Raw genomic sequence first — 24,530 nt, 5'->3', positions numbered from 1 at the left:
GGCAGCAGCACACGCTGCACGTTGAATTCCAATTGTTTGGCTAACTATTTATATCTCTGGCATTGCATTAGTGTTTTTTTACAAAGTTTTTTCTCATCTTATTCTACAGAACAATGCCACGTGCACTCTCTCATGTGTGGAGACATTTCACCTCATCCAATGTAGAAGGAAAGGCTGTGTACATTTGCAAATACTGTGCAAAGACCTATGTTAAGAATGACACAACGATGCAGAAGCATATAGTCAAGTGCCCAAAGTTTCCTCAGGGCTCAAATCAGCCTATGACACAACAAAATGTTTATATTTATGTCTGTATATGACAAGGTAAATACAGTTAGTATAAATTACCCACAACATTTCCAGTTTATTCCCGTTAATTCCTGTATATTCCCGTTAATTCCCATGGAAAGTTTCCAACTTTGAATAATGTATGGAATTTTGCAAACCTAGTGCTGCATTCCATACATCTTTAAAATTGTGTTTTGAATGATGTTTTTATTGCTCAGCGTTTAATTTGCATATTTTTTTTTTCTTTAAAATTCCCCAAATTCCCGAGCTTAAAGGGACTCTTACCTTTGTTGCATTTTTACACTTTTTGTGGATAAGGTTACATTGGTATTAATAAGGTAATGACACTCTAAAATGCAAGACAGACCCACCAGGAGTAAAAACAAACAATAATATATTTCACTCTCATAATATTTAGTGAAAACTTCAACCAATAAAATTCTTCGGACCGAAGGACCTTATTGGCCGACAGACCTGTCTGTTTGCTGCATGGAAACAGACAGGAAGCCCGTCTGCTTCTTGTGGCGCATTCGGGCCCGCGTCATCAAGGCATGTGAATGTAAATGTATATAACTTACCGAATCCATTGCTTTGGTAAACAAAAACTCACGTGCGTGCGCGGAGGCAGTAGATTGTAAGTCTGCTTGTAAATAAAGTTTCTTCAAAAAAACACCGCGGATGGGAACGAGGGGGTGGGGCATTGGAGGAAGTCGGGATGATTTGAATGTGCTGTAATTCTCAAATGCAACAAAGGTAAGAGTCCCTTTAATATTCCCGTGGAAAGTTTCCGGATATTTACCGGAAACTTTCCGCCCCTTTGCAACCCTAGTCACAGCGTCTTCTCTATTCGAGCAGAAGTGATAATTTATAGTGTTTTGTTCATTTAATGTAAAAGCAGTCGTACAGTTCCCTCTTCATCTGTGTTTCTTCCTCCTCACAGCGAGCTCCTGTCTGGGAGATCACAGGCGCCGAGTTCTCCAAATCCGAGATGCACACGGCCGAGGGCATCTCCATCCGCTTCCCCCGCATGACGCGCATCCGCGATGACAAGGACTGGAAGACCGCCACCAACCTGCACCAGCTCAAAGTAGGTTATCGCTATTTTGAGGAAAAGTTTACACGCCGGTGTGTATTAAAAATTCATCGTTTCTCACAGAGTGCAGGACGAACGAGTGTAAAGTCTTTACTCTAGAAATGTGAAGGAGATTTAACTTTGACTCTTGTGTCCTTTTTTATATCAGGTACAAACTACGCTCAAGGACATGATTTGTAGAAATTGAATTCATAATTATTTAGTTTTAATGAGATGTCATCACCATCCACAGCAGCTCACATTCCTCCGCTAAGGCCCAACATTTAAATTCTGAATAAAAACCTCCTGAATCCATGTGATTGCAGCTACACATCGATGGTAGCTGCAGGATTGAAGCTCTATTTGTTTAAATCTGCTAGATCTGGATTTCTAATTAGATATTTCACAATTTTCACACATCCGTCCTCTCAATATCCAAGATTCTTTTAAAGATAAATGTTAAGAAATGCCCTATCTCACAATGTCAAAGGAAAAATTTCCTTTATCGGGATCCTCTCGCGAATCTAATGAGTTTTTTCGTGGCCCAGGTTCCTTCCAGGTTTTGTTGAAATCTCTTAAGTAGTTGTTGTTTAATCCTGCAAACGAACAAACAATAAAACTAGAAGAAGAGATCTCAGGGGGCATTTCTCACTTTATCACTTTATTGCATTTACATGTTTGGATGCTTCTGGATCCGCGGCAAAATCCACCTGCTCAAAGATACAAGAACTACTTTATTTCACAAAGAATGTGGAATAAAAAATCCCTACTTTTTTTGAACAATGTTTTTTTATTAATTTCCAATAAGAACCTACAAAACACATTGACACAAGTTGCACAATGAAATGCAGGCGAACTTCACTGCATACACATACATACAAAAAATAAAATAAATAAATAAAGATAAACACGCACACAAGCATCAATACCTACGTAAAATAATAACAATAATAAATAAAATAAAATAAAAATGTCACACTCGATATCCCTACAGATAGATATAATCTACCGTTGCCTGAGAAAGTCCATGAAGGGTGGCCACACCTCTTCAAATTCCTGTGCTTTACCCCTGATTACATAGGTTAGCTTTTCTAATGTAACATTCATTGCCATCTCTCTAATCCAAGATTGTGTAGACGATACTTCAGTCTCTCTCCAAGATAAAGCAACCATCCTCCTGAACAAATCCCTACTTAATCAAATCTGCTCCAGAATTCTGTCCCATCCCTCCATCGAGTTTCAATAAACAGCAATGAAACACATCATAATAAAACTGATCCAGAATCAGTTGCTCATTTGATTCTGAGAAACCTGACGTGCACATGCAGCGATTTGTTGCCGCTCACTTTCCTTCCCTGTTGTAATATGTGAGGGAATGTCAGGAAGCAGAGGTGATGTACAGCAGGTGAATAATTAATACCTCGGTTGAACTAAGCACCCGTGGGACGACCTGAGCTAAGTGGGATTTAAATGTGGAGGAAACCTCACGTCTCTTGGTTGAAGCTGACGTTGTGATTTCCTCTCTTTTCCTCTCTCTGCTCAGGAGCTGTTCCGCATCTCGAAGGAGAACTGTGACTTCAAGGTGACGGCCGGCCCGTCCAGCGAGGACAAGGGCTCGTCAGGAGGAGACAGCGGGGGGAGCTCGCCGTCGCCCTCGTCCCGCGGAGGCAAAGCTCCGCCTCCTGCTCCTCGTCCAGCTCCTCCTCCTCGTCCTGCTCCTCGTGCTGCTCCTGCTGCCAAGAGGCCCAGTGAGTAACCACAGCAACGGAGAGGACCACAAACCTGACACATGGTTTTATTATATTTAAATCATAGACTGTAAATAGATAGATAGATAGATAGATAGATAGATAGATAGATAGATAGATAGATAGATAGATAGATAGATAGATTACTTTATTCATCCCTGAAGGGAAATTAAGTTGTCATAGCAGCCGGTATATTTGAATACAATAAAATACAATACAATAGAATAAAATTAAAAATGTTGAGGTAGAAAGAATAAAAAACAGAAACACAAGATAAATAGGTAGATAAGGTGCAGTGGCAAGATGATGGTAATAGTACTGATGATATGATGGTAATGTTATTGTTAGACAGTATATCAAAATAATACAGTATATAGTATATAATATAAATTTATATATGATAGTAATTATACCAATATAATAGCAGTATATAGTAATAATGGCAGCAACAGTATATATAATAATAGTAAATATAATAATAATAACATGAACACATGTATAAATATGTGTATATAGACTTATATATACAAAGAATATACAAAGAGTATGATATGATATGATATATAGTACGGACGACGCCTCCTAACTTCCCACTGTACAAAGACAAAGGATAAAAATCACCTGACGTATCTGTGTTTGTTCCAACATGAAAACATAAGAAGGTACATTCAAAAGTTAATTTATTCAACTTCTATACATTTGTTTTTTATTTATTTATAGTTACTGACATAAAGTTTGTGTTTAAACTGTGAAAAATCCAGCCTCATTTACATTTCTTCTCATTAGGGTTTGATAACGACATCTTAAAATAACTTTTCACCTGGTTCTCTCTGACTCGTGGTTTCACTTTCTCTCATTAATCTGAAACCTTCTCTCTGTTCAGGCAGCAGCTCCGCCCCCAAACTGAAGGCTGTGAAATCTGAGCCACGCAGCCCCCACCCCTCAGAGGCGCCTGCTGCCAAGAAGGTACAGTACAGACACTACACACAGTACAGTACAGACACTACACACAGTACAGACAGCACAGACACTACACACAGTACAGACACTACACACAGTAGACAGTACAGATAGTACACACACTACAGACACTACACAAAGTACAGACACTACACACAGTAGACAGTACAGACAGTACAGACACTACACACAGTAGACAGTACAGACAGTACACACAGTAGACAGTACAGACACTACACACAGTACGGACACTACAGTACAGACACTACACACAGTATAGACACTACACACAGTAGACAGTACACACAGTACAGACACTACACACAGTACAGACACTACACACAGTACAGACACTACAGCACAGACACTACACACAGTACAGACACTACAGCACAGACAGTACACACAGTACAGACACTACACACAGTAGACAGTACAGACACTACACACAGTACGGACACTACAGTACAGACACTACACACAGTATAGACACTACACACAGTAGACAGTACACACAGTACAGACACTACACACAGTACAGACACTACACACAGTACAGACACTACAGCACAGACACTACACACAGTACAGACACTACAGCACAGACACTACACACAGTACAGACACTACAGCACAGACAGTACACACAGTATAGACACTACACACAGTAGACAGTACACACAGTACAGACACTACACACAGTACAGACACTACACACAGTACAGACACTACAGCACAGACACTACACACAGTACAGACACTACAGCACAGACACTACACACAGTACAGACACTACAGCACAGACACTACACACAGTACAGACACTACAGCACAGACAGTACACACAGTACAGACACTACACACAGTACAGACACTACAGCACAGACACTACACACAGTACAGACACTACACTACACACAGTACAGACACTACAGACGTTCACAGGACGGAGGGGAACTCAAACATCTCAGTCCGACGGCGGTGAATCCGATGAACTGAGCGTGATGTGTCTCCTCAGGTGAAGAAGACCGAGGACGTTCACAGCAACGGACAAAGCAAAACCCAGAGCACGTCTCAGCTGCTGCAGCCGAGGACGGACAAGGTGAGTCCAGCCGTCCCCACACGGGACAGGAAGTCTACATATCAATAATTATCACTTTATTAGTTTGATTGAGTCTTAACCGAAACTTTTCAGTGGGAAAAAAGTAAACATATTGAAAGTTGGTCACAAAAGACTCACATTGTGCAAACAGAGACATTTTATTAGAGGTGAGAAAACGTCCACATTACAGTGTTGATAACAAGTTCATACATTCATATCAAGTTAAAGCCCCAAATATTTACAATTAAGTTTACTTCAGTTACACAAGCTGAGTATTTTTATAAATCCGATAAATGTCCCTTCAATCTTTCTCTTTCTACTGTTCCTTCTGAAAAGACTCAGGTTCATACACAAGCTTTTTAAAAGTCCTGATACTTATGATAATGTGAAGCTGAGGAACCAAAAGATTGAATATTACATTATTTGTAAGATCTTTATTAAAGTATTAGCACGTTGCTCCACATTCCTCATTGATTCCTCTGAAGTTCCTGCTGGAAAACGACACCTGGACTCAAACTTAAAAACATTCTCATGACTTTATTCCACGAAATCTAAAAATCCTTGTTGGGGTTTTATTATTTAGTTTTTTTAAATATTGTGGTTAAACTGTAAAATCTCAATTACATATCCTTGATATAAAGGTTTGATAATAACACCTTACAAAATATTTACAATATCTTTCAGCCAATATGTTATTTAAAATGTTGCCCACAAAGTTCCACATCATCCAAGTCCATGAAACAAAGGTAAAAATGAAATAAAAGCATAAACCCGGCGTCGGTTTCTTCTCGTGACTCTTCCGTCTCTTCCCTCCAGACGCTGCTGGACATCTTCAGCGGCGTGAAGCTCTTCCTGCCCGTCTCCGTGCAGGACTTCCACAAACTGCGGCGTTACTTCGTGGCGTACGACGGCGACGTGGTGGAGGACTTTGACTCCGCCTCCGCCACGCACACCATGGCCGAGCCCGAGGAGAGCAGCGCGGCCCAGAGAGTCACGCCCAGCTGGATCTGGGACTGTATCCGCAGGAGGCGTGTCCTTCCTCCCTGCTAACAACAAGGAAACACTTGTTTTTTTTACACTGTGTTTACACGCACTGCTCAAATCAGTGTTAACTACATGAACTGGCTTCATCAGAACGAGTCGGGGGGGTTCGGTGTCTCCGAGCTTTTCTCCAACAATGATTTCTATTTATTCTTTTAAAGCCTTTTTGTGGTTTGTAATCTTCCAACCAGCCGGGGCCACTGACAGGAAACATTTGCTTTGGGAGTTTTACTTTTCTGCTTATTCCAGGTTGTTGGATGAATGTTGGTGACGGATGTAATTTTTATAACATTTCACTCATGAGGTCACAGCAGCTGCACAGGAAATCACTGAATTGCATTTTTACAGAAATCAGGACACAGGTAATAGCTGAATTAAGATCGTGGGGTTAATCAGTAGCAGGTTAGTTTTTTTTTACAGACAATGTGTGAGAAGTGAAAACACGGCTCGTGTGAAGAGCGACAATAAATAAATGAGATGCTGATAAATACCAAGAAAAGTCTCTGTTGCATTATTCCAACGCTTTGTTTTACACAGGGTTCGTTCGGTCATGGGAAACCTGGAAAAGTCATGGAATTTTAAAATGTGTTTTTCCAGGCCTGGAAAAGTCATGGAAATTTGTTATATTCATATTTTCATGTCGTTCATTCATTTACGCTGAGTTTTAAATAATTAATTTGCTTTTAAAGAAATACGCTAAAAATATAGGCAGGCATACTTGGGTTTATGTCATTTAAGGTATACTGTATGCCTTGGAATTGTCATTGTTAGTTTGAATACTACATTTTGTCACTTTTTCGTGTATACACCAAGATTTCACAAAATGTTCGGTAAAGGAAATTTGGTTTAAAGTTATTGAAAAGTCATGGAAATCCATTGGTCAAAATGTGTATGAATCCTGTTTACAGACATGAACTCCAGAGAATGTCCAGAAAACTGGATGTAGATATTTTCTGGAGTTTGTATTTCACACTCAGTTTTCCGGCTCCTCTTTTTCATCCTGAGATATTTGCGTTCTTCCAATTTCACGTCTGTAAAGTGTTAGAAACGTTGTGAACAACTTGATCTCTGTGAAAGTCAGTGATTTAAGAAAAAAACAACCCTCTGTTTCTGGAGTCATGTGCTCAAAAATGTACTAAAATCACATGAGAGGGATAATTTGTTTAAAGATCCTTTTCTCCTCCTGAACCAAATATTTTCCACTTGGGTTTTAAATCACGAGACTCCTGGTACGATCCGATGAGAAGCCTCTTGCATCTGAATGGCTTTCAAGGATAATTCAGATTTCTTCCCACGGACACTTCAGGCTGTGATGTGGCTTAATTAAACCTTTGAATGTATGAAAGCTCAGAAGAAGCAAAATCCACTTGAACCTGCTCGGCTTCTCCTGAAAGGCCTGAAAAGGAGAAAGGACTCGCTCGCCCCTATCTCCCTCCCTCTTGACGGCTGAAGGATATCTCATAAAAGTATTAATTCAGCTGCAGGCGGCTGATGGAGCCTCTCAAAGGAGAATATAAAGTGTCATGATCTGAACGGGTCCATTTTCTAGTCTTTCTTGATTTGAATGACGACCAAGCTAATTAGAATTCAGGGTTCCTACGGTCATGAAAAACCTGGAAAAGTCACGGAATTGTAAAATGTTTATTTCCAGGCCTGGAAAAGTGCTTGAAAAAAATGTAATCCCAAAAGTTTTGTGGAATCTCAGTGTATATATGAAAAAGCGACAAAATGTAGTATTTAAACTAACAATGACAATTCCAAAGTCATGGAAATTTGTTATATTCATATCGGAAGCAGGCGGGATAATGCACTAAACCAGGAAAGTGTAGGTTAAACCATGCCTGGCTACAAATGGAAAGGTATAAGTCTTTTAATCAAACTATTGTCTCTTATTCATTTGTGTCATTTAAGGTATACTGTATGCTTTGGGAATTGTCATTGTTAGTTTAAATACTACATTTTGTTGCTTTCACCAAATGTTTGGTCATGGAAATTTGGTTTAAAGTTATTGAAAAGTCATGGAAATCCATTGGTCCAAATGTGTATGAATCCTGATAATAAATGTGTGCGGATGGATCTTAAAGGCACATTTTTTCTTGCAAATTAGCTTCTTGAACATAATTTTTCTTTTTACCTTTGCTGGGATGTTTTGTCAGAGGATTTTTAATTGGCTCTCGTCAGGAATCGGTCTCGTCCCGTTTTCTCTTTCCAGAGGTTCCTTCTTTAGAGCGACTCCAGCACTGCAGGTCGAACTGCTCTCTGATGAGACACGGCTGAGAAACAGAGAAACAAACAGAAAGAACCTTTAAAACCTTCTTATCACTTAATTTTATTAGGAGGTAAGGCACAGTAGAACAGGAATCAATGTCAAATTTACATTGAGTATCACATAATCTCTGTAAGACAATTAACAATATATAGAGATATTGACACCATAAAAACACTGTGCATCACGATGGGTTAAGAGTAAGATATACAGTCTTCCTCCTAGGATGTTTTTCTTAATTTATGGACCACATGAACATGGTCATGCGAACGTTACATTACACAATTCAATGAAAATAATAATAATAATGAAAAATAAATAACTGAAAATTCAATTAAGTAATAATTAAGTATTAAAGCTACACAGTATAAATAAATAAATAAATTAAAAAATTAAAAAATTTAAAAAATTTAAAAAATAAAAATTTAAAAATAAAAAAAAAAGAATCTCCTTATCTCTACTCATGAAGATCTTGCTGAAAGCTACTATTGGAATTTTAAATTTTAGATCTGGTCCTACCCGTCTGGAGGACTTGATCAGCGTGGCCGAGCGCAGGCTGGAGCGGCTCGCCCCCCCGGCCTCCTCCTCCAGCCGCTCCAGCAGCACCCTGGTTCTGGGGATGTGATCCCACGACGCGCCGAGGCCCGGCTGCAGCTCGCCCCCCCCGCCCCTGGTCACGTGGTTGGTCACCTGCGGACCCACACATCATCGTGAACACTTCTCAGTCTGTTTCATGAGTCAGTTCTCAGTTTTCCACTGATAATAGAATCGTTGGAAGAGAAGAAACGAAGTAGGGCGAGCAGATTGTCCCACTTGGATTCAAACGAGACATCAAACAACTCGTCGAGTTTTCTTTCATCTCACTTTCAACGACCTGAACTGAGTTGAAAGCAAATTTTCTTCGGATAAGTTTTCTATTGTGATTCGTTGATTTTTCTACATAATTATAACCTGAAGTCAGACAAAAGCTGTTTTAGTTTTACACCAAATTATTAACCTTGTGTTTTCATCTTCTTGATTTAGTTTTTCTTACTCAAACAAAAGGAAGAAGAAAAAGTAAAGTTTTCATTTGAGCTCTTGAAACAGAGAGGGGGGGGGGGTTGTCCTTACTAAAGCTGCGATGTTGAAGTCCTTCGCCATCGTCTTCAGAACTCCGGCCACTTGGATCATCAACGACATCCCTGGAGACACAGACACACAACATCATGTTGTAGTTATATTTCTGAATATTCTCAAGGTCGATTCACTTTGGATTTACTTAGCAAATATTAACATAACACACAAAACTAAGATGATAAACATAATAAATCTGACCTGCTAATAAAACTACATACAAATCATACTAAGGAAACAATACAAGTCCTGACAGGGTCATGGAATCAGTTTAGGGTTTTGCTACAGCTACTGAATCAAAGTAGCCTTTCAAATGAGGTTCCACACCTACAGTAGATTGAAAGAGGTTAAATCAGTTTATTATAATATACTTACTACAAAGTTTTCCTGGCTTAAAAGTCAGGAGAGGGAAATTAATGAGTGAAACAGAATAAAATAGCAGCACCTAATAAGATGAATATCAATTGTAAGTAATAATATTATGAATAAGAGAACGTTATTTTATCTAGGCTTTTGATTTGATTGACTGGAATTTAATTTTATTTATTTGTATTTGTATAATTATGTCTTTATTTACTTCCATTTATTCTTATATTTTTATAAATGTATTTTTTTTATTATTTTATTTAATCTTATTTAAGTTATTTAACTTCTGCCTCTTTTTCTTTACCCTGAGTGTTTGATTGTGGGTTGAGGGGTGTTTATAAACGTTTGTATGTTTATAAATGTTTGAATGTATGTTTCTTAAATGTAAAACTCAATAAATATATTGTTAAAAAAAAAAAAAAAAAAACCCAGGAGGGAAATTAAGAATTCAAATTATTTACATTCAGCATCTCCAGGTCATTTTTATAATCTCTGACGTCCCATCTCCAAAGAACGATAACAAATTCGCCCAGAGTGAATCCGACATTAACATCCGATGGTTGTCACTGCCCGAGTCGCACTTTATATTTTGTTACCTTACATAACAAAATACTTGAGTTCTCTAAGTTTCTGTACAAATACTTTTGTGCCTTAAAGAGCAGGAAGCTTGTCGTGAGTTTTCTTTTCTACAGATTCCTGACGGGTGTTAGTAGTTCTCCGGCTCAGGTGTAAACACGGCCTCAGGTCTCAGCAGAGAGAGACATCACCTTCATTCTGTTTGCCTCCCAGCAGAGGAGAGATAACAGCTGACACCGAGTCCACAATCACCGCCTTCACCGAGCCGCCGCAGCCCACTGATGCCTGGTGACAAAATATGACAAAATGACTCAATTACTCACAGTTGGATTCGTGGATCACAGAAGGTCCCAGAGGCACCGGAAGGATGGTCGGTGTATTTTGAGAAAACAGGAAGCAACGAACCTGCTGCAGCCCGCCGCTGCTCAGCCCGTGCAGACAGTCGAGGAGAGAGAAGACGTCGTACGAGCGGAAGAGGTGGATCCTCTGAAGCGCTTCCATCTGGGGAGGGACAGCGTGTCAGACTGGTTCCCATCATCATGTGAACGTGTTGGAGGCTCCACTCACCTGCGCCTCCGCGTCGCTGGTTTCACTCTGCAGCATCTGGAGCAGGCGGCCGGCGCTCAGCCCCCCCGTCGTGTCGATGTATATCACGCTCTGCTTCAGCTGGTGGGAAATGTGCACCGCGACACCGAAACAGACCTGGAAGACAAGACGATAACCACGGTAAAGAATCACCTCAGCATTTATTTCAGCCGGGGAACATTTTTTCTCATTCTATAGGAGAAGAGGGAATTCTAAAGAGTGAATTTATGCCAGTGGAACTATCGGCGAGGAAACGCTCACCTGAGATTTGCCACTTCCTGGTTCTCCCGACAGCTCCGTTATCTCCCCGGTGTACAAGCCCGAATCCAGCAGTTTATCTAGGCTGCGAGAAAACAAGGTGCGATTCATTAATCACAGCTGCCACCGAGCGAAATAAACTATTAAGTCCGAGTGCATCTGCAGAGCCAACAAAAACTGCAGTTGGGTAAACACAACACAACACAACACAACACAACACAAGCGGAGTCGGCTTCAACTTCCAGGCTCCGCTCCCTCGGTGTCGGGGCCAATTCCCGATTTCAGCGGCTGTTTGATGGTCGTCTTATCAAGCTCTGCCACCGGCTGCGTCTTTTAAACTGGATCCATCAAAATGAGGCTTTTTCCATTCATCTGTTTTAAGAGGAATGAGCGTGTGTGTGTGTGTGTGCGTGTGTGTGTTTGTGTTGGAAGTTTAACAGGAGTTTCTAGCGATCTACTGTACAGTGCCAAAGTATGAACTGAAATTCAATATATTCTATCGTATTCTTTTTAGACAGTAGAAGAATAAGAATAATGTTATTTTAAATGTGTATTTGATTGAATTATTAAAGCGATGGGGTGGTGGTGGCAACAAAAAGCCCAAACAAGACGGCAATGATATCAACTGCCATTGGTCGGGAGGTGTGTGCGTGTGTGTGTGTGTGTGTGTGTGTGTGTGTGTGTGTGCAGCCTGGACAGGTTGTCAGTCAATCACACGGCACAGGAGGAACATGGAGTTTTGTCCAGACTGAGATACAGTGATTAGCCATCAACATTCAGTTGGAGGTTAACTGTTCAGTTATCCTGTGAAATATATATAAATATAACTTCTTCACAGACCAGCTACGGAAATGTGGACTTTGATGATGCTCTGACTTATTTATCCTTTTTTAAAAATCAGACCAGACTTGGAGGTAGGTGTGAACCCAGATATATATAAAGACTAGATGTCTCGTTCGACGGAGCCGGACGTCACCACATGGCGGCCATCTTGCCAGAGGTTGCTCGCTCACCCATCACATAGTGTTTGTAGTGGTAAATAACCATAACTTGCTCAATTTTCAACCGATTTTCAACTGGTTCAATCTCCATGAGTTTCAGGACAGATTCACTTATGAATAATTATGTTATTTTCTAAAAAATGTAATAATTTATGCAGTGTCATAACTACATCTCTGACGTTTATAACAAACCAGATCGTTTCAAAATCGGTTGAAAATTTTGCAAGTTGTGGTTATTTACCACTACCAACACAATGTTATGGGTGAGCGAGCTGCCCCCTAGCAAGATGGCCGCCATGTGGTGACGTCCGGCTCCGTTGGCTGGCAACGCAGACAAGACATCTAGTCTTTATATATATCTATGGGTGTGAATCTGTCCTGAAACTCATGGAGATTGAACTCTGTGTTCGGCGAGTTCTCTGGCGTCAGCGTCACGTCTGGATTGATCTGCAGTAAATAAATAAAAACTGATTTATCATGCGACTGAAGTTTCACACACGGGGACGAGATTGAAAACTATTTGGTCAAACAGCTGCTCCCAAGGTCAATCACTCCCTTTGACCCTCAGATATAAATCCGCTGTGTACTTCCTCTTTAACACCACTCTGTTCAATTAAATCCCATTTCACTAAGCATTTTTTATGACGTTCATCTATTTCTTGCAGCGTCGGAGGCCGAGCTCCAATTATGAGAGAGTGTTCTGGAAGCTTGAGGCCGATGCACATCTGCAGCCGCCCGGTGCTCCAGCAGGAACGAGCTGAGACACTTAAACTATCTTTATTGACAGGGGGAGCCAGGAGAGGTCTGGGCTTTAGATCCATAACCTTGACAGTCTTGTTACGGCTTCTTTGTTGCTGCGCAGGTAAATCTTCCCCCAACTCCACCTCCATACACCTCAGGTCATCTATACGTGACCTCTTCCATCCCACCCCCTCGGGTGTATCCACTCTTTTTATGTGTTCACACCGCAAGAAACTTGTGCAATAAATCACCGGAGGTCCATTAATTTCCTCCTGAGCCCGGTGAGCAGAGGCCGGACGGATGTGATGCTGGATTTGTGCTTAATAGAAGGATGTGGATGAAAGTTTCTCATTCTCTCGTCAGAAGCCAATAACGGTTTCTCTCCTTATCCGAACCTTCCCCGATGATTCTGTTTAGTGAACAATAGTTCACACAAACGGTTGTGAGCAAAACAACGGTCCTGCCAAGCAAAGTGCAAAGTGAGTGTCAGGTTTGTTTACAGGCTGTTAGGTCTTCGGAGCTGTTTGCAACTTTTCTTTGAAAGACTAAAAGAACAAATGCATCTTCGCTTGAAGAACTCTATCCCTGGGACTCCAGTAAACTCCAGAGGGAGTTAACTGTTCTTTTTATTAACGTTGCCTTATCTGTGCTTAGTTTCTGAAGTGGTTGGAGAACTCGTCAACAAATTTGTTTCGCTGCTCTAACCTTCATTTGGAAAATATACTTTAGGAGCCAGTGGTTTAGCACCCTATTTTATTTTGGTGATATTTCTCAGAGATTACGATATTAAACCCAGCTGCATTTGAAGGTTTCAGGTTTTTGTTAACATATTTCTTTAGCTCCTTGAAGATCCAGATGAATGAACGCTGTCAGAATTGTTGCGATGATGCTTGAACCTTCTGATCTTTCAGTATTGAAACATCCTGATCACCTGACAAGTGATCTGCAGTTTGTGGAATTGCTTCGCCCGCCGACGTGATGATGGATGTGACGGCCTCGCAGCTAAATCTATATGATCAAGGTCCTGGAGCCTGGATGTTATGCATCACCGGAGGCCGGCAGTCGGCTGATCGCGCTCCTCATCATCGTCCTCGGCCTGATTGTGAAGAGGAGAATTGTTGGGGAGTGGTACTTGGGTTTTCTTCTAGCCATCTGTGGCACAGAGAGAGGAGCAGCGCTGATGAAAACACCAGGTTTCTCTCTCGCTGAGGCTCAGCAGAGTGAAAGTGATTGTCCTTGAACAGTCACCAATTCAGAATTCCCCCCGGGCTGCACTCATCATGTGAGCTGAAAATACTGAGCAGTCCTTGGACCAAAGGTCTTCCTCTTAGAGGATGATTGGACTGAAAGCAGCGAAGAGCTTTTGTTGAGTGCTTCTTTCTTTAGACAGAAAGAACTTTTCCAAGATCATTTTACATTCCAGTGTACAGAGATTCACCGTCCAGGGCTTTACCCGACCAGCGTATTCATGTAAAGAGGAAATAACATGTCACGTTTCCAGGTCTTATTCAGCTTTGTATAATCTATAGATCAAAATATTGTATCCTTCAATTCATTAAGGTCTTCCTCCCAGTGAGCCCAGTCTTTTCTGATGGGCCAGCTTCTGGGATGTTCGATCTGACGTCACATCAAGGGCGAAGTCAAGGTCAAATTCCAGAAGACAGAAGTCTGCAGGGAGCATTGAACATGAATTCACATCAAGTAGAATAGCTTTGACCTTGAATCCCTTAGACATCCGACATGATAAACACAAGATTTTACACTTCTAATTCACAGAATTGTCCGAAAATGCAAAATCTCCCTCCCACCTTCCACCAAGGTTTAGGAAAAGTTGGTGAAGACAAACCAAGAACTTCCTCGGCAGAGCTAATGATTAAAAAAACAAAACACAATCACAACACAGGTTGACGTGTCGTCGCTAAACAAAATAATGGGAATCAGCAGCTTCTTAATTAAAGAGTCCGGAGCAACAGTGTCTGTTCATTTTAAGGCCGACTAATTAAAGCCACTAACACTGAGCTGCAGATCTGAATTACTTCTTAGACGTCCATGAAGACAGGTGTTCAGTAACTGAGGGGATGAACTTTCTCTCCACAGACGTTTTAACATGAAATTAAAGTCATATTGTGACAATATACTATCATAAACCATAATCAACCCTCATTAATCATCCTGCTCGTATTAAAAACGACCACGACAGCTTGGAGATCTGCTAATGTTTGTTCGGTTCTATGTTGTTTTTGTCTTGGTACATATTAGTTGACATTCTGAAAGGCTACAAATAAATGCGATTCCTCCTCCGTATTAATTATTGTGCGACGTTTGTGTTTTGCTACTCGGAGATATTTGAACTGCAACTTGCATCTGCTAGTTTGGAGATTTTTTCCCTGCAGCCAAACACAAAGACAAAGATGCATCCTAGAATTTAAAGGCAGCGACTGTTGTGTGCATAATAATGAAAAGAGAGTCCAGCATTTTTTTATGATATAGCAGAAAGGTTTTCTTTGAGCTCTTTTCATTACTTTGTAACATTTCTATTAGGTGGGTTAAATAAAAGTCCATAACGTTCTTCTTATCGTTGTCTGGGATGAAGATTCACGTTTAGTGTGCAAATATCAAACAGCTATGATAAGACAAAAGGCAGCTTTCAAAAGTGTGAACAGCCTTCAGGGCCCAGAGCTTCATGTAGGAAGAGTCTACATGTTACTGTCGTCAGTGAGAATCAGGATGGAAATGTTAATATTCAAATATTTGTATTATTTTCTGTCTTCTCTTTTCAATGTGATAAAAATATACATCAGTTATCTGCCAGATTTTACACTCAGAATTATTTAGTTAGGAGAGCAGGAAGTATCCTATTACGTATCAAGAGCGTCTACTCTGCAAAAGTACTTGACATATTATACAGTCTAATATGCACAAATGGTTTAAATTAATGCAGTCTCATGAAAGTCCTCCACTATCTCCTGCCTACATGGAAAATATAATGTTCAAGTTTGTTGAAACAGTTTTATGTATATTTTGTGCTTTAAATATACTAAATATTATATTTAAATATTAGTATAACTTTAACAGCATCAGCAGCCTGACTCTACAGCCTCTATCTCACCATACAGGTGAAGTAACATCACTCATGTAACATGTAATCTTCATGGATTTATTGCAGGTGTCTTTATTACGTTAGGTGTCCCTAATAAACTGACCCTACAAACACCGTGGTGACTGTACAAAGTGACACTGTGCACAGCCTCATTCATCACTTCTCCTTTTCACCAGGAGAGCGCAGCCAAGACACACACACACACACACACACACACACACACACACTCAGCTTCCTCCACACGGCTGATTCACTTCCAGCCACTAATCCAAGGCACTGACTAATTCATGAAAACCACTTATAAGAAACACCTGCGCTCATTAATTATGCTCAAGCAGCCAGTTTAACGGGAGAAAAGGTGGCGTCATATAAACCAGCCCACGCCGGGTCGTTCCACAGATCTGTCCAGAGCAGCCGCCCTCCTCTGCTAGAAGATGTTTCTCCTCTAAAAGAGAAATGATTTGTGTGTGCGTTGCTTTGTGTTACGACGTGTGTACAGATGACTCAACTCTGAGAAACCAGCAAACATCTACCACTGCTCCGGAGAGGCCATGTTTCTGTGTTGCAGGTTAAAGGTAAACGACTGCTGTGACACAAGCTGAGAGCGGTGGGAGTTTTTCTGTGAAGCCTTTGAATTAAATGTACAGCAGGCGGTGCGGTGGTCGAGTGGTTCATACGCTCGCCGCACATCAGGAGGTTCCTGGGCTCTGACCATCGGCTGTAAATTAAGATGGACAACGTGTCCCAGTTTCTGCTCACAATCCAGGAAATGAAGCTGAAATATCCTGGATAGGAAAGCTGCCATCTTGTGCCGCTGAAGTACCGAGGTCCCTCCCACAAATGTGCTCGACCAATCGTGATTCAGTCTCAGCTGTCCATCACGACGTTTAACCACATTTTTAAAGTTCAAACCAAAACAAACATACATTTTATTTGAAACCAAAATGACCTTCAAGATGAAACCCTCTTAGTGGGTGAAATATGTATTTTACGTGAAACTGTACTTGTTAGTGTGGTCCATCTATTTTACAGCCAACCACCAGGGGGCGATAAAGAGGCTTTGGGCTGTATTTTATAGGAGCTGTCATGTCGTCCATCTTTATTTACAGTCTAAGGTTTAAACCCGAAGACTGGTGGGTAAATCAGAGACTCTAATTGCTTAGCATAAGCGATGTTGAGTTACAGTTAACGTTATTTGTTCTTTTTAGCGTAGTGTGCTTCGCTGAAGGCAAAGTAAACACAGACGAACAAAAACCACCAGCACAGAAGTCTTCTTCAGCCGGACTGGAGCCCACAGACCTTTTCCAAGACATGATTGTTCGGCTGTATTTTTAACCGCAGCCAGCCGAGCTCCTGATGCACATCCCGCCGGCTCGGCTCGATGCAAATTAGATCCTAACAACACCGAGAAGATTTTAGTTTGATAGGAAAAAGGGATCGATGCCGAGGTTTCTGGTTACGAACATCTTTGGTAATGTATGATACTATTGATTTTGTTCGTGAAGCTGAATAATGACAGCTGCAAACATAATGAAGCCTGCACTGGTTTAACCATCGAGTCCTTAAATTTCCCAAAAAACATCCCAAAACATCACCTCTGCCACTAATTACACTGCCGGAGAAGCCAGTGTTTTGCTTTGCACCACAACACACGCGTTCGCCTCTGAACTGAACTCAGGGAAGTGTTTTTTAATCCAATATGTGGAGAGCTGTCCTCGGGAAGACATATTTGATTTTGGAGCTGAACCCTCCTTTAAAGGGACTCTCACCTTTGTTGCATTTGAGAATTACAGCACATTCAAATCATCCCGCCTTCCTCCAATGCCCCACCCCCTCGGTCCCATCCGCGGTGTTTTATTTAAGAAACTTTATTTACACAAGCAGACTTACAACCATCCCGGTGTTTTTATGTTTTTGAAGAAACTTTATTTACAAGCAGACTTACAACCTACTGCCTCCGCGCACGCATGTGAGTTTTTGTTTATCAAAGCAATGGATTCGGATTCAGAAGCACCGGTAAGTTATATATTATATTATTGATGACGCGGGCCCGAATGCGCCACAAGAAGCAGACGGAAAACCTGCATGTCCATGCAGCAAACAGACAGGTCTGTCGGCCAATAAGGTCCTTCGGTCCGAAGAATTTTATTGGTTGAAGTTTTCACTAAATATTACGAGAGTGAAATAATTGTTTGCTTTAACTCCTGGTGGGTCTGTCTTGCATTTTAGAGTGTCATTACCTTATTAATACCAATTTAACCTTATCCAAAAAAAGTGTAAAAATGCAACAAAGGTAAGAGTCCCTTTAAGCTCCCGTGGCACCAAGGCCCAAGGTTTCATGCCCCGGCCCCCCCACCCCCCGGGTGACAAAGCACTGCACTCCGCTGTGTTCTGAATTGTTGTTACCTGGGATTTCCAGTGGAGAGGATGGCTGTCGAGCTCAATAGTTCCTCGTAGAGATCAGCGCCCGACACGGGGAAGGCGGTGTGCTGGGCCAGCAGCACTCGGCGGATGGCAAACAGAGCCTGTAATGGGAGGAGGACAGCGGGTGAGGATCATGGTGGGTGTCCTGTCCAGCTGGGCCATTGTGTTGATAATCCACAGGCTCCAGGTGACATGTTGGCTTGTTTTAATGGGATTAGGAGGATTTGTGTAATAATGTCTCCATGTCCACGCTGCCTGTGCTCTCACATGTTATTTAGTGAACATGTGGGTTCTGGAACTACACTGTAAAATAACTGTCTCTGCTTAGGTTTCATATCATCTTTACAAAACTAGTAATCGTTTTGGCTATTGATTGATGTTACTCATTTTTATTTGTACAATATATTCCAGAAATTAGTCTCTCGTTTGTTTTGTCTTTTCTCTTGTATTAAAGGAAATAAACATTTAACTGGTTAACTGTACTAATGTTTATTTTTGTTGTTGTTACCTTTGTTCCTTAAAAGTCATTCAATTATTCAATGCTATTGAAAAACTATGTTTGTTTTACAACTTGAGTGATGACTCAATCATCAAATTTGATGTTGGTGAATATTTCGATCGATTAGTAATTTATTTATTTGCTTTTATCCTGGCTTTGAAAACAAGGGAAGGTAGTAAATTTACTAGTTTTTGTAGCTGCTATTGTTTTAATTTTGAGTAGAGATCGAGTACTAGACTGTAAAAAAACGTAGGTTTCATATCAAAGCCTTCATTTCAGGTAAAGATTATATAATATCGTTACAAAACTAATAATCATTTTGGCTATAGAGTATCTTCCAGAAATGTGTCTCTCGTTTGTTTTGTCTTTCTTTCCTCTTGTATTAAAGGAAATAGAACAACTGTTTATAACTTCAATGTGCGTATGTTTATTTATTGTTACCTTCGTTTGTGTTTCTTAAAATTCTGTATTTTTGTTCCAAATATGACAAATTATTCAATGCTATTAAACAAATCTGGTGAATATTCCATTCGATTAGTAAAAGTATTTCTTTGCTTTTATCCTGGCTTTGAAAACAAGGGGTGAAAGTTAATTTACTAGTTTTTGTAGCTGGAATTGTTGATGGAGTTAAAGTCTCCTCCAGTATGGGAAAGCTGACATGGACAACCAGACATCTCACACTGATGATTACTATACGTTCTCTGACCAGGCCGGGCTGTGACGTTTTGTGTTAAAAGTGATCAAAGAGGACTTACTACACCAATCATAGACTGTCTAAATTCTATCCCAATGTAACTGACACCTGCAATAGATGCAACCAGTCCCCTGCCGACCTCATACACATGTTTTGGTCATGTCCAAAACTTACTGACTTCTGGTCCAAAATATTTGACACCCTTCAAATTGCTTACCATTTTGTGGCCGACCCCCACCCCCTCTCTGCCCTCTTTGGTATCCCACACAACAAAATCTTAACAGCTGAGGCACGACATTCCATGGCCTTTTGCACTCTGTTGGCTAGGCGCTTAATTTTGTTGAACTGGAAGCACAAATTGCCCCCATCCTACACTCGATGGGTTAAGGAAGTTCTTCACAACTTAAGGTTGGAAAGATTGAGGTTTTCCCTCAAGGGCTCTCTGAGGAAATTTGACAAAATCTGGAACCCCTTGTTGTCCATTATAGACTCTTTAGATATTAAACCTGAGGAGTCAGATATCTGAGTTCTGCTGACGTACCACTAAAACTTACATTCTCAAATGTTTTGTTTCTAATTTTTTTTATTTTTATTTTTTTATTTATTTATTTTTTGTTTCCTTCAACTCTGTTTCTTTTTTCTCTTTGTATCTTTCCCCCCTTTTTTTTTTTTTTTTTCTTCTTCTCTTCTCTTTTCCCTTCACCAAGAGACAGGTTGGGGTGGGACCTCTACTGGGGAAGGATTTGTGGGTGGGTGTGTGGGAGGGGGGGTGGGGGGTCACTGTAAATTGTAAAATTTGGAAAAATGTGAGCATTGTACAGTATCTCTGTCATGTCCTCATTTTGTATTACCTTTGCTCAATAAACATACTATAAAAAAAAAGTGATCAAAGAACACTTAGTGCTGTTTAACAGACTCACTTTCGGAATAGTCTCTCCCCCTGGTCAGAGAGGATTTCCTGAGACCAACAACAGAAATGCATTTATTGAAATGAGGCAAATCTGTTGGGTCTCAATTAGTGGGAATTTCTCTGCGCCTCACTTTAGTTTTACGGCCTCACAACACGTCTTTGCAGGTCAGGAACACTGCGCTCAGTCAATCGGATGAATGTTAACCTGCTACAGGCAGCGGATTAAAAAAATAAGAATATTCACAAAACACACAAGGATCTCATGGGAGGAGAGCGGTCCCAATCCGTGGTGGTTTCTTTAATAACCTAATAATTCACATCAACTCCTGCTACTCAAATACGGGAAACAAAATGTGTGCTGACAGGAGTTTTTTAAATTCTCTTTCATAATAAATTAGCCATTAATTCTGTTGCGATTTCATAATCAATTTTCTATCCATGTCCAGGTTACAGGTATCGACCATGGAGCCTCTGTTAGTGACTTAAAAGCGACAAATTATGTATTCGCCCTGAAGGGATTAACTTGTACCTACATTTTTTATCTCTACAGGGAGAAAAAAGACATGTAGAAAGAATAAAAAGATTAAAAGAGAATGGAGACAGTGTGATGTCTTCCACACTTGTTATAAATTAGTTCTTTAATCTCTTGGGATCTCTAAATTAATTCTTTATACGAACCACAGAGCCGTTATCAGTGACTTCAAATCTCTCATTCTTTTGTAACAATAATATTTGGATCTGTCTTCTACACCTCTGCCGTCCCACACAATTATTTTCTGATATACTTTTATCTCCCTGCACCTTCTTCCTGATTATCTGCGCTTTTGTTTCACAGATGAAGTTTGGTAGAAATCATTATTCATGAGATTCAGAGAAATGTGGTTTCCTAGTATCTGCCCATGAGGTAAATTCATGATTTCTGCTTTTTCTTCATGGTTCTCACTTAGGAATAATTTACAGCTGTAAAAAGCTGCTTCTCTTTCCAACCGATAATGAAGGACTCTAAGCCAATAAGGAGGTTTTTCTATTGTTTATCATTTACTGTGTTTAAACTACTGTTAATAAAATACAAAATTTCATTTGCAATGTGGAAAATTTCTATTTTAAACATGTTTTAATACCTAACTCAGTCGTCACATAGTTTCAGTTCCTTAACTGTACATTTGAACTCAGATATAACTTAAGCAATTGATCCGATTGGGCTTTGTTTTCTCTTTCAGCTCAGCAGACGTAAAGTTTCATCTCAAAGATCTTATCTCGACTTGTGATTTCTCAATGAGGAAGTCAGAGAACTCATAAGCTTTGGAAATGTCATCCCAAACATGTCAATTAAGGCCTAATAAGTTATTAAAGTTCAGTGTTGATTCACATTTGCACTTGCATCTAACCCCTTTGTCTGTTTTAAGTTCATGTTGTGAAATTTGCCTCAGGGTTTGCATTTACTTCATTTTACTTGAAAAACTAAAATTAAGCAAAACTTGCAATTTGCCCAGGAGGAGCTAAACTTGTGCCTCCATCTGATCTCTACGGGAAAAGAAGGAAATGATAAAAAAAAAAATACAATAAAATATACAGAAAAGAACAGGAAGCAGATGTGATCTTCAAACTTGAATTGAGCGTCTGCTGTGAAACAATTTCTCCTGGCTCTTCAACCACATGACCTGGCTTTCCAAGGGTATGTATAACAAGCCCTGTGGGAAGTCTGCTTACATTAAGCATGGCTCCTTTTTTTAATTATAGGCCAACTAATATGACCCACTTACACAATGAGAAGCTCATGCTGCATGTGGGTGAAAGTGTCTCAGAACAACGTGATGCTGGTCAGGGCCTGAACCTCCCACTCTCCTCTGTTTGTGCCAAGTTTAAAAATGTGGGTGTCTTTTGTTTTCACTTGATTTTCTTTTTTCTAACGGCACAATCGAAAACTATGAATGTGATTTATTTAAAAGGAAATAATGAAGTTTGTCCTGAGTGATTAGCTGTTCTACGACTTGAATGAAGCAACTCTTTCCTGTTGCATGTTTAATTTATTGGACAGCTCGTGCACTTCCTGCTTGTGGAGAATGAAATGTGCAGGAACTGGACAATCGAATCTGGCAACTTTAATTCTCAGGATGTTTACTCTGACATGTTCTCTGGTTCCATTTGCTTCAGTAACCAAGCAACGTGTTTAATTCATGTACGGTTTAAATACCTTATATGAAGCAGAACATTTCTGAGCCAGCTCCTCAATGTCGGAGGAGACCAGGTCCTCCACTGTGGAAACAAGAAACAAAGTTCACTCCTGTGCAGAAGTCGTCTCAATCACCCCTTCGAATATGAGCTTTTATAGTTACTGATTGGCAAAGGACATGGATATAACCATATCAATTCTGTATAAGTGGTAAGATTAAAGAACTACACATTAAAACTGAACACAATATATATACCCAACAAATCTCTTTCCAAATTCTTTGCAATGATGCTCCAGAATCCTTAACACACCTCCTTACCATTGTATATGTTCAATTACTTTTTGGACTCGATTAAAGGATTAAATATTGTGTAAAAATTATCATAATATTGAAATTCATACAGTCACGATAAACACAACATTGAATTCAACGTAATTCAACGTCATTCTATTTGGTAAATTTCACTCACATAAATGAAGAGTTACCAAACTTACTCCCAACTTTAGAGGTTTTTTTACGTGGATTTAAAGAAGATATTAAAATGATCAAACTTATAAAACACACACAAATAATCAAACTGTGATGTGTACACTAATCTCTTAGAAGAGGAAAAAGAGGAAATATAAATTTAATTTTCATAATCGCTTATGAAGGAAATCTATCTGTTTCTGTTATTTTATTATTATCTTGTTTATTTATGTGCACATGTGTTTGATTCATTGAGGACTTTTCTTTCAATGTTTTTCCAATAAAGCATAATAAATACATAAAATGTCGTTATAGTGGGAGGAAGTGGAGGTTTTTTTATTGACAGGCGATGGAGCAGCTCTGAAACTCTTAATGACACATTGCAAACAACTACTGCAACTTTGCACACTTGTCTCTTGATTATAGGTTTATTCATTGTTTTATTATATTTAGTACTTTACTGTGTATTTTGGTGCTTTATTGCTATTTCAATTCTTTGTATGTTTTATTGTTACTTGGCTCCTTGTGCAATTAGGGATCAATAAACCACTTCTAACCCTCTATCCATCCATCTATCTATTGCACATCTTTTAATATCCTTCATATTTAATGTCTAGCTTCCCTTTGTGGCTGATCTTGTACTTTAAGTCTCCATCCTTCTCCTCATCACAGAACTTTCTCTCCAGTTCCTTGTGTTCTCTGTCCTTCTCCCCAGCTGATCCCTGTTGTGATGAAACCTTCTGACACAGACACACACAGACAGACACACACAGACACACACACACACACAGACACACACACACAGACACTGACCTGTTCTGATGTCTGCAGCTCGCAGGTCTCGTATTAAATCCTCCTCCAGTCCAGGACACATCCCAGCTCTCAGCACCACCATCTTCTGACTCCTGCTAGCTGCTAGCTAACACCTGCTAGCTGCTAGCTAACACCTGTTAGCTTAGCGGCTAACATGCGTAGCTAACTTCGTCCGAGCCCGTCGTTAGTTTGTATGAACGACTTTTCCTCTGCGTCAGAACTTTGTCCTCAACCTAACTTAGTTCTTCACTAAACTTTACACGATGTTAATGTCGCTGCAACAAGTTAAACTCTGTGTGAACGTAAAGAGGAGGATGTAAACAAGCGCCTC

The 24,530-nt window shown here is 40.1% G+C and overlaps 2 protein-coding genes across 2 annotated transcripts in view; one reads left to right on the top strand and one right to left on the bottom strand.

Moving 5' to 3' along the window:
- The window catches only part of lig3 (ligase III, DNA, ATP-dependent), a 20,807-nt gene extending 14,103 nt beyond the window's left edge, over nt 1-6,704 (top strand). The window contains exons 17-21 of the mRNA XM_061086055.1: nt 1,229-1,375; nt 2,904-3,108; nt 3,992-4,074; nt 5,087-5,170; nt 5,987-6,704. Of these exons, the coding sequence (XP_060942038.1) occupies nt 1,229-1,375; nt 2,904-3,108; nt 3,992-4,074; nt 5,087-5,170; nt 5,987-6,220 (753 nt within the window). The 3' untranslated portion in view covers nt 6,221-6,704. The remainder of the gene's footprint in view (nt 1-1,228; nt 1,376-2,903; nt 3,109-3,991; nt 4,075-5,086; nt 5,171-5,986) is intronic.
- rad51d (RAD51 paralog D) lies at nt 5,343-24,530 on the bottom strand. Its single transcript, XM_061086056.1, has 11 exons — nt 24,200-24,530; nt 22,939-23,000; nt 18,624-18,742; nt 11,379-11,460; nt 11,100-11,234; nt 10,938-11,033; nt 10,724-10,817; nt 9,588-9,658; nt 8,997-9,167; nt 8,346-8,484; nt 5,343-6,216 (listed from the first exon to the last, which is right to left on the bottom strand). Exons 1-10 carry the CDS (start codon nt 24,279-24,281, stop codon nt 8,389-8,391), a joined length of 1,008 nt encoding a protein of 335 aa, XP_060942039.1. The 5' UTR covers nt 24,282-24,530; the 3' UTR covers nt 5,343-6,216; nt 8,346-8,388.

This window comes from Limanda limanda, chromosome 14 (genome assembly GCF_963576545.1).
Source record: "Limanda limanda chromosome 14, fLimLim1.1, whole genome shotgun sequence".
Classification (NCBI taxonomy): Eukaryota; Metazoa; Chordata; class Actinopteri; order Pleuronectiformes; family Pleuronectidae; genus Limanda; species Limanda limanda.
The sequence above is the reverse complement of the archived record's forward strand: the minus strand, read 5'-3'. Positions and strand labels throughout refer to the sequence as shown.

Coding starts and splice junctions, on each gene's coding strand:
- rad51d (XM_061086056.1), bottom strand. CDS start 24,281: ATGGTGGTGCTGAGAGCTGGGATGTGTCCTGGACTGGAGGAGGATTTA. Junction 23,001..24,199: donor AGCTGCAGACATCAGAACAG/GTCAGTGTCTGT, acceptor TTGTTTCCACAG/TGGAGGACCTGGTCTCCTCC. Junction 8,485..8,996: donor TGATCAAGTCCTCCAGACGG/GTAGGACCAGAT, acceptor TCTGTTTCTCAG/CCGTGTCTCATCAGAGAGCA.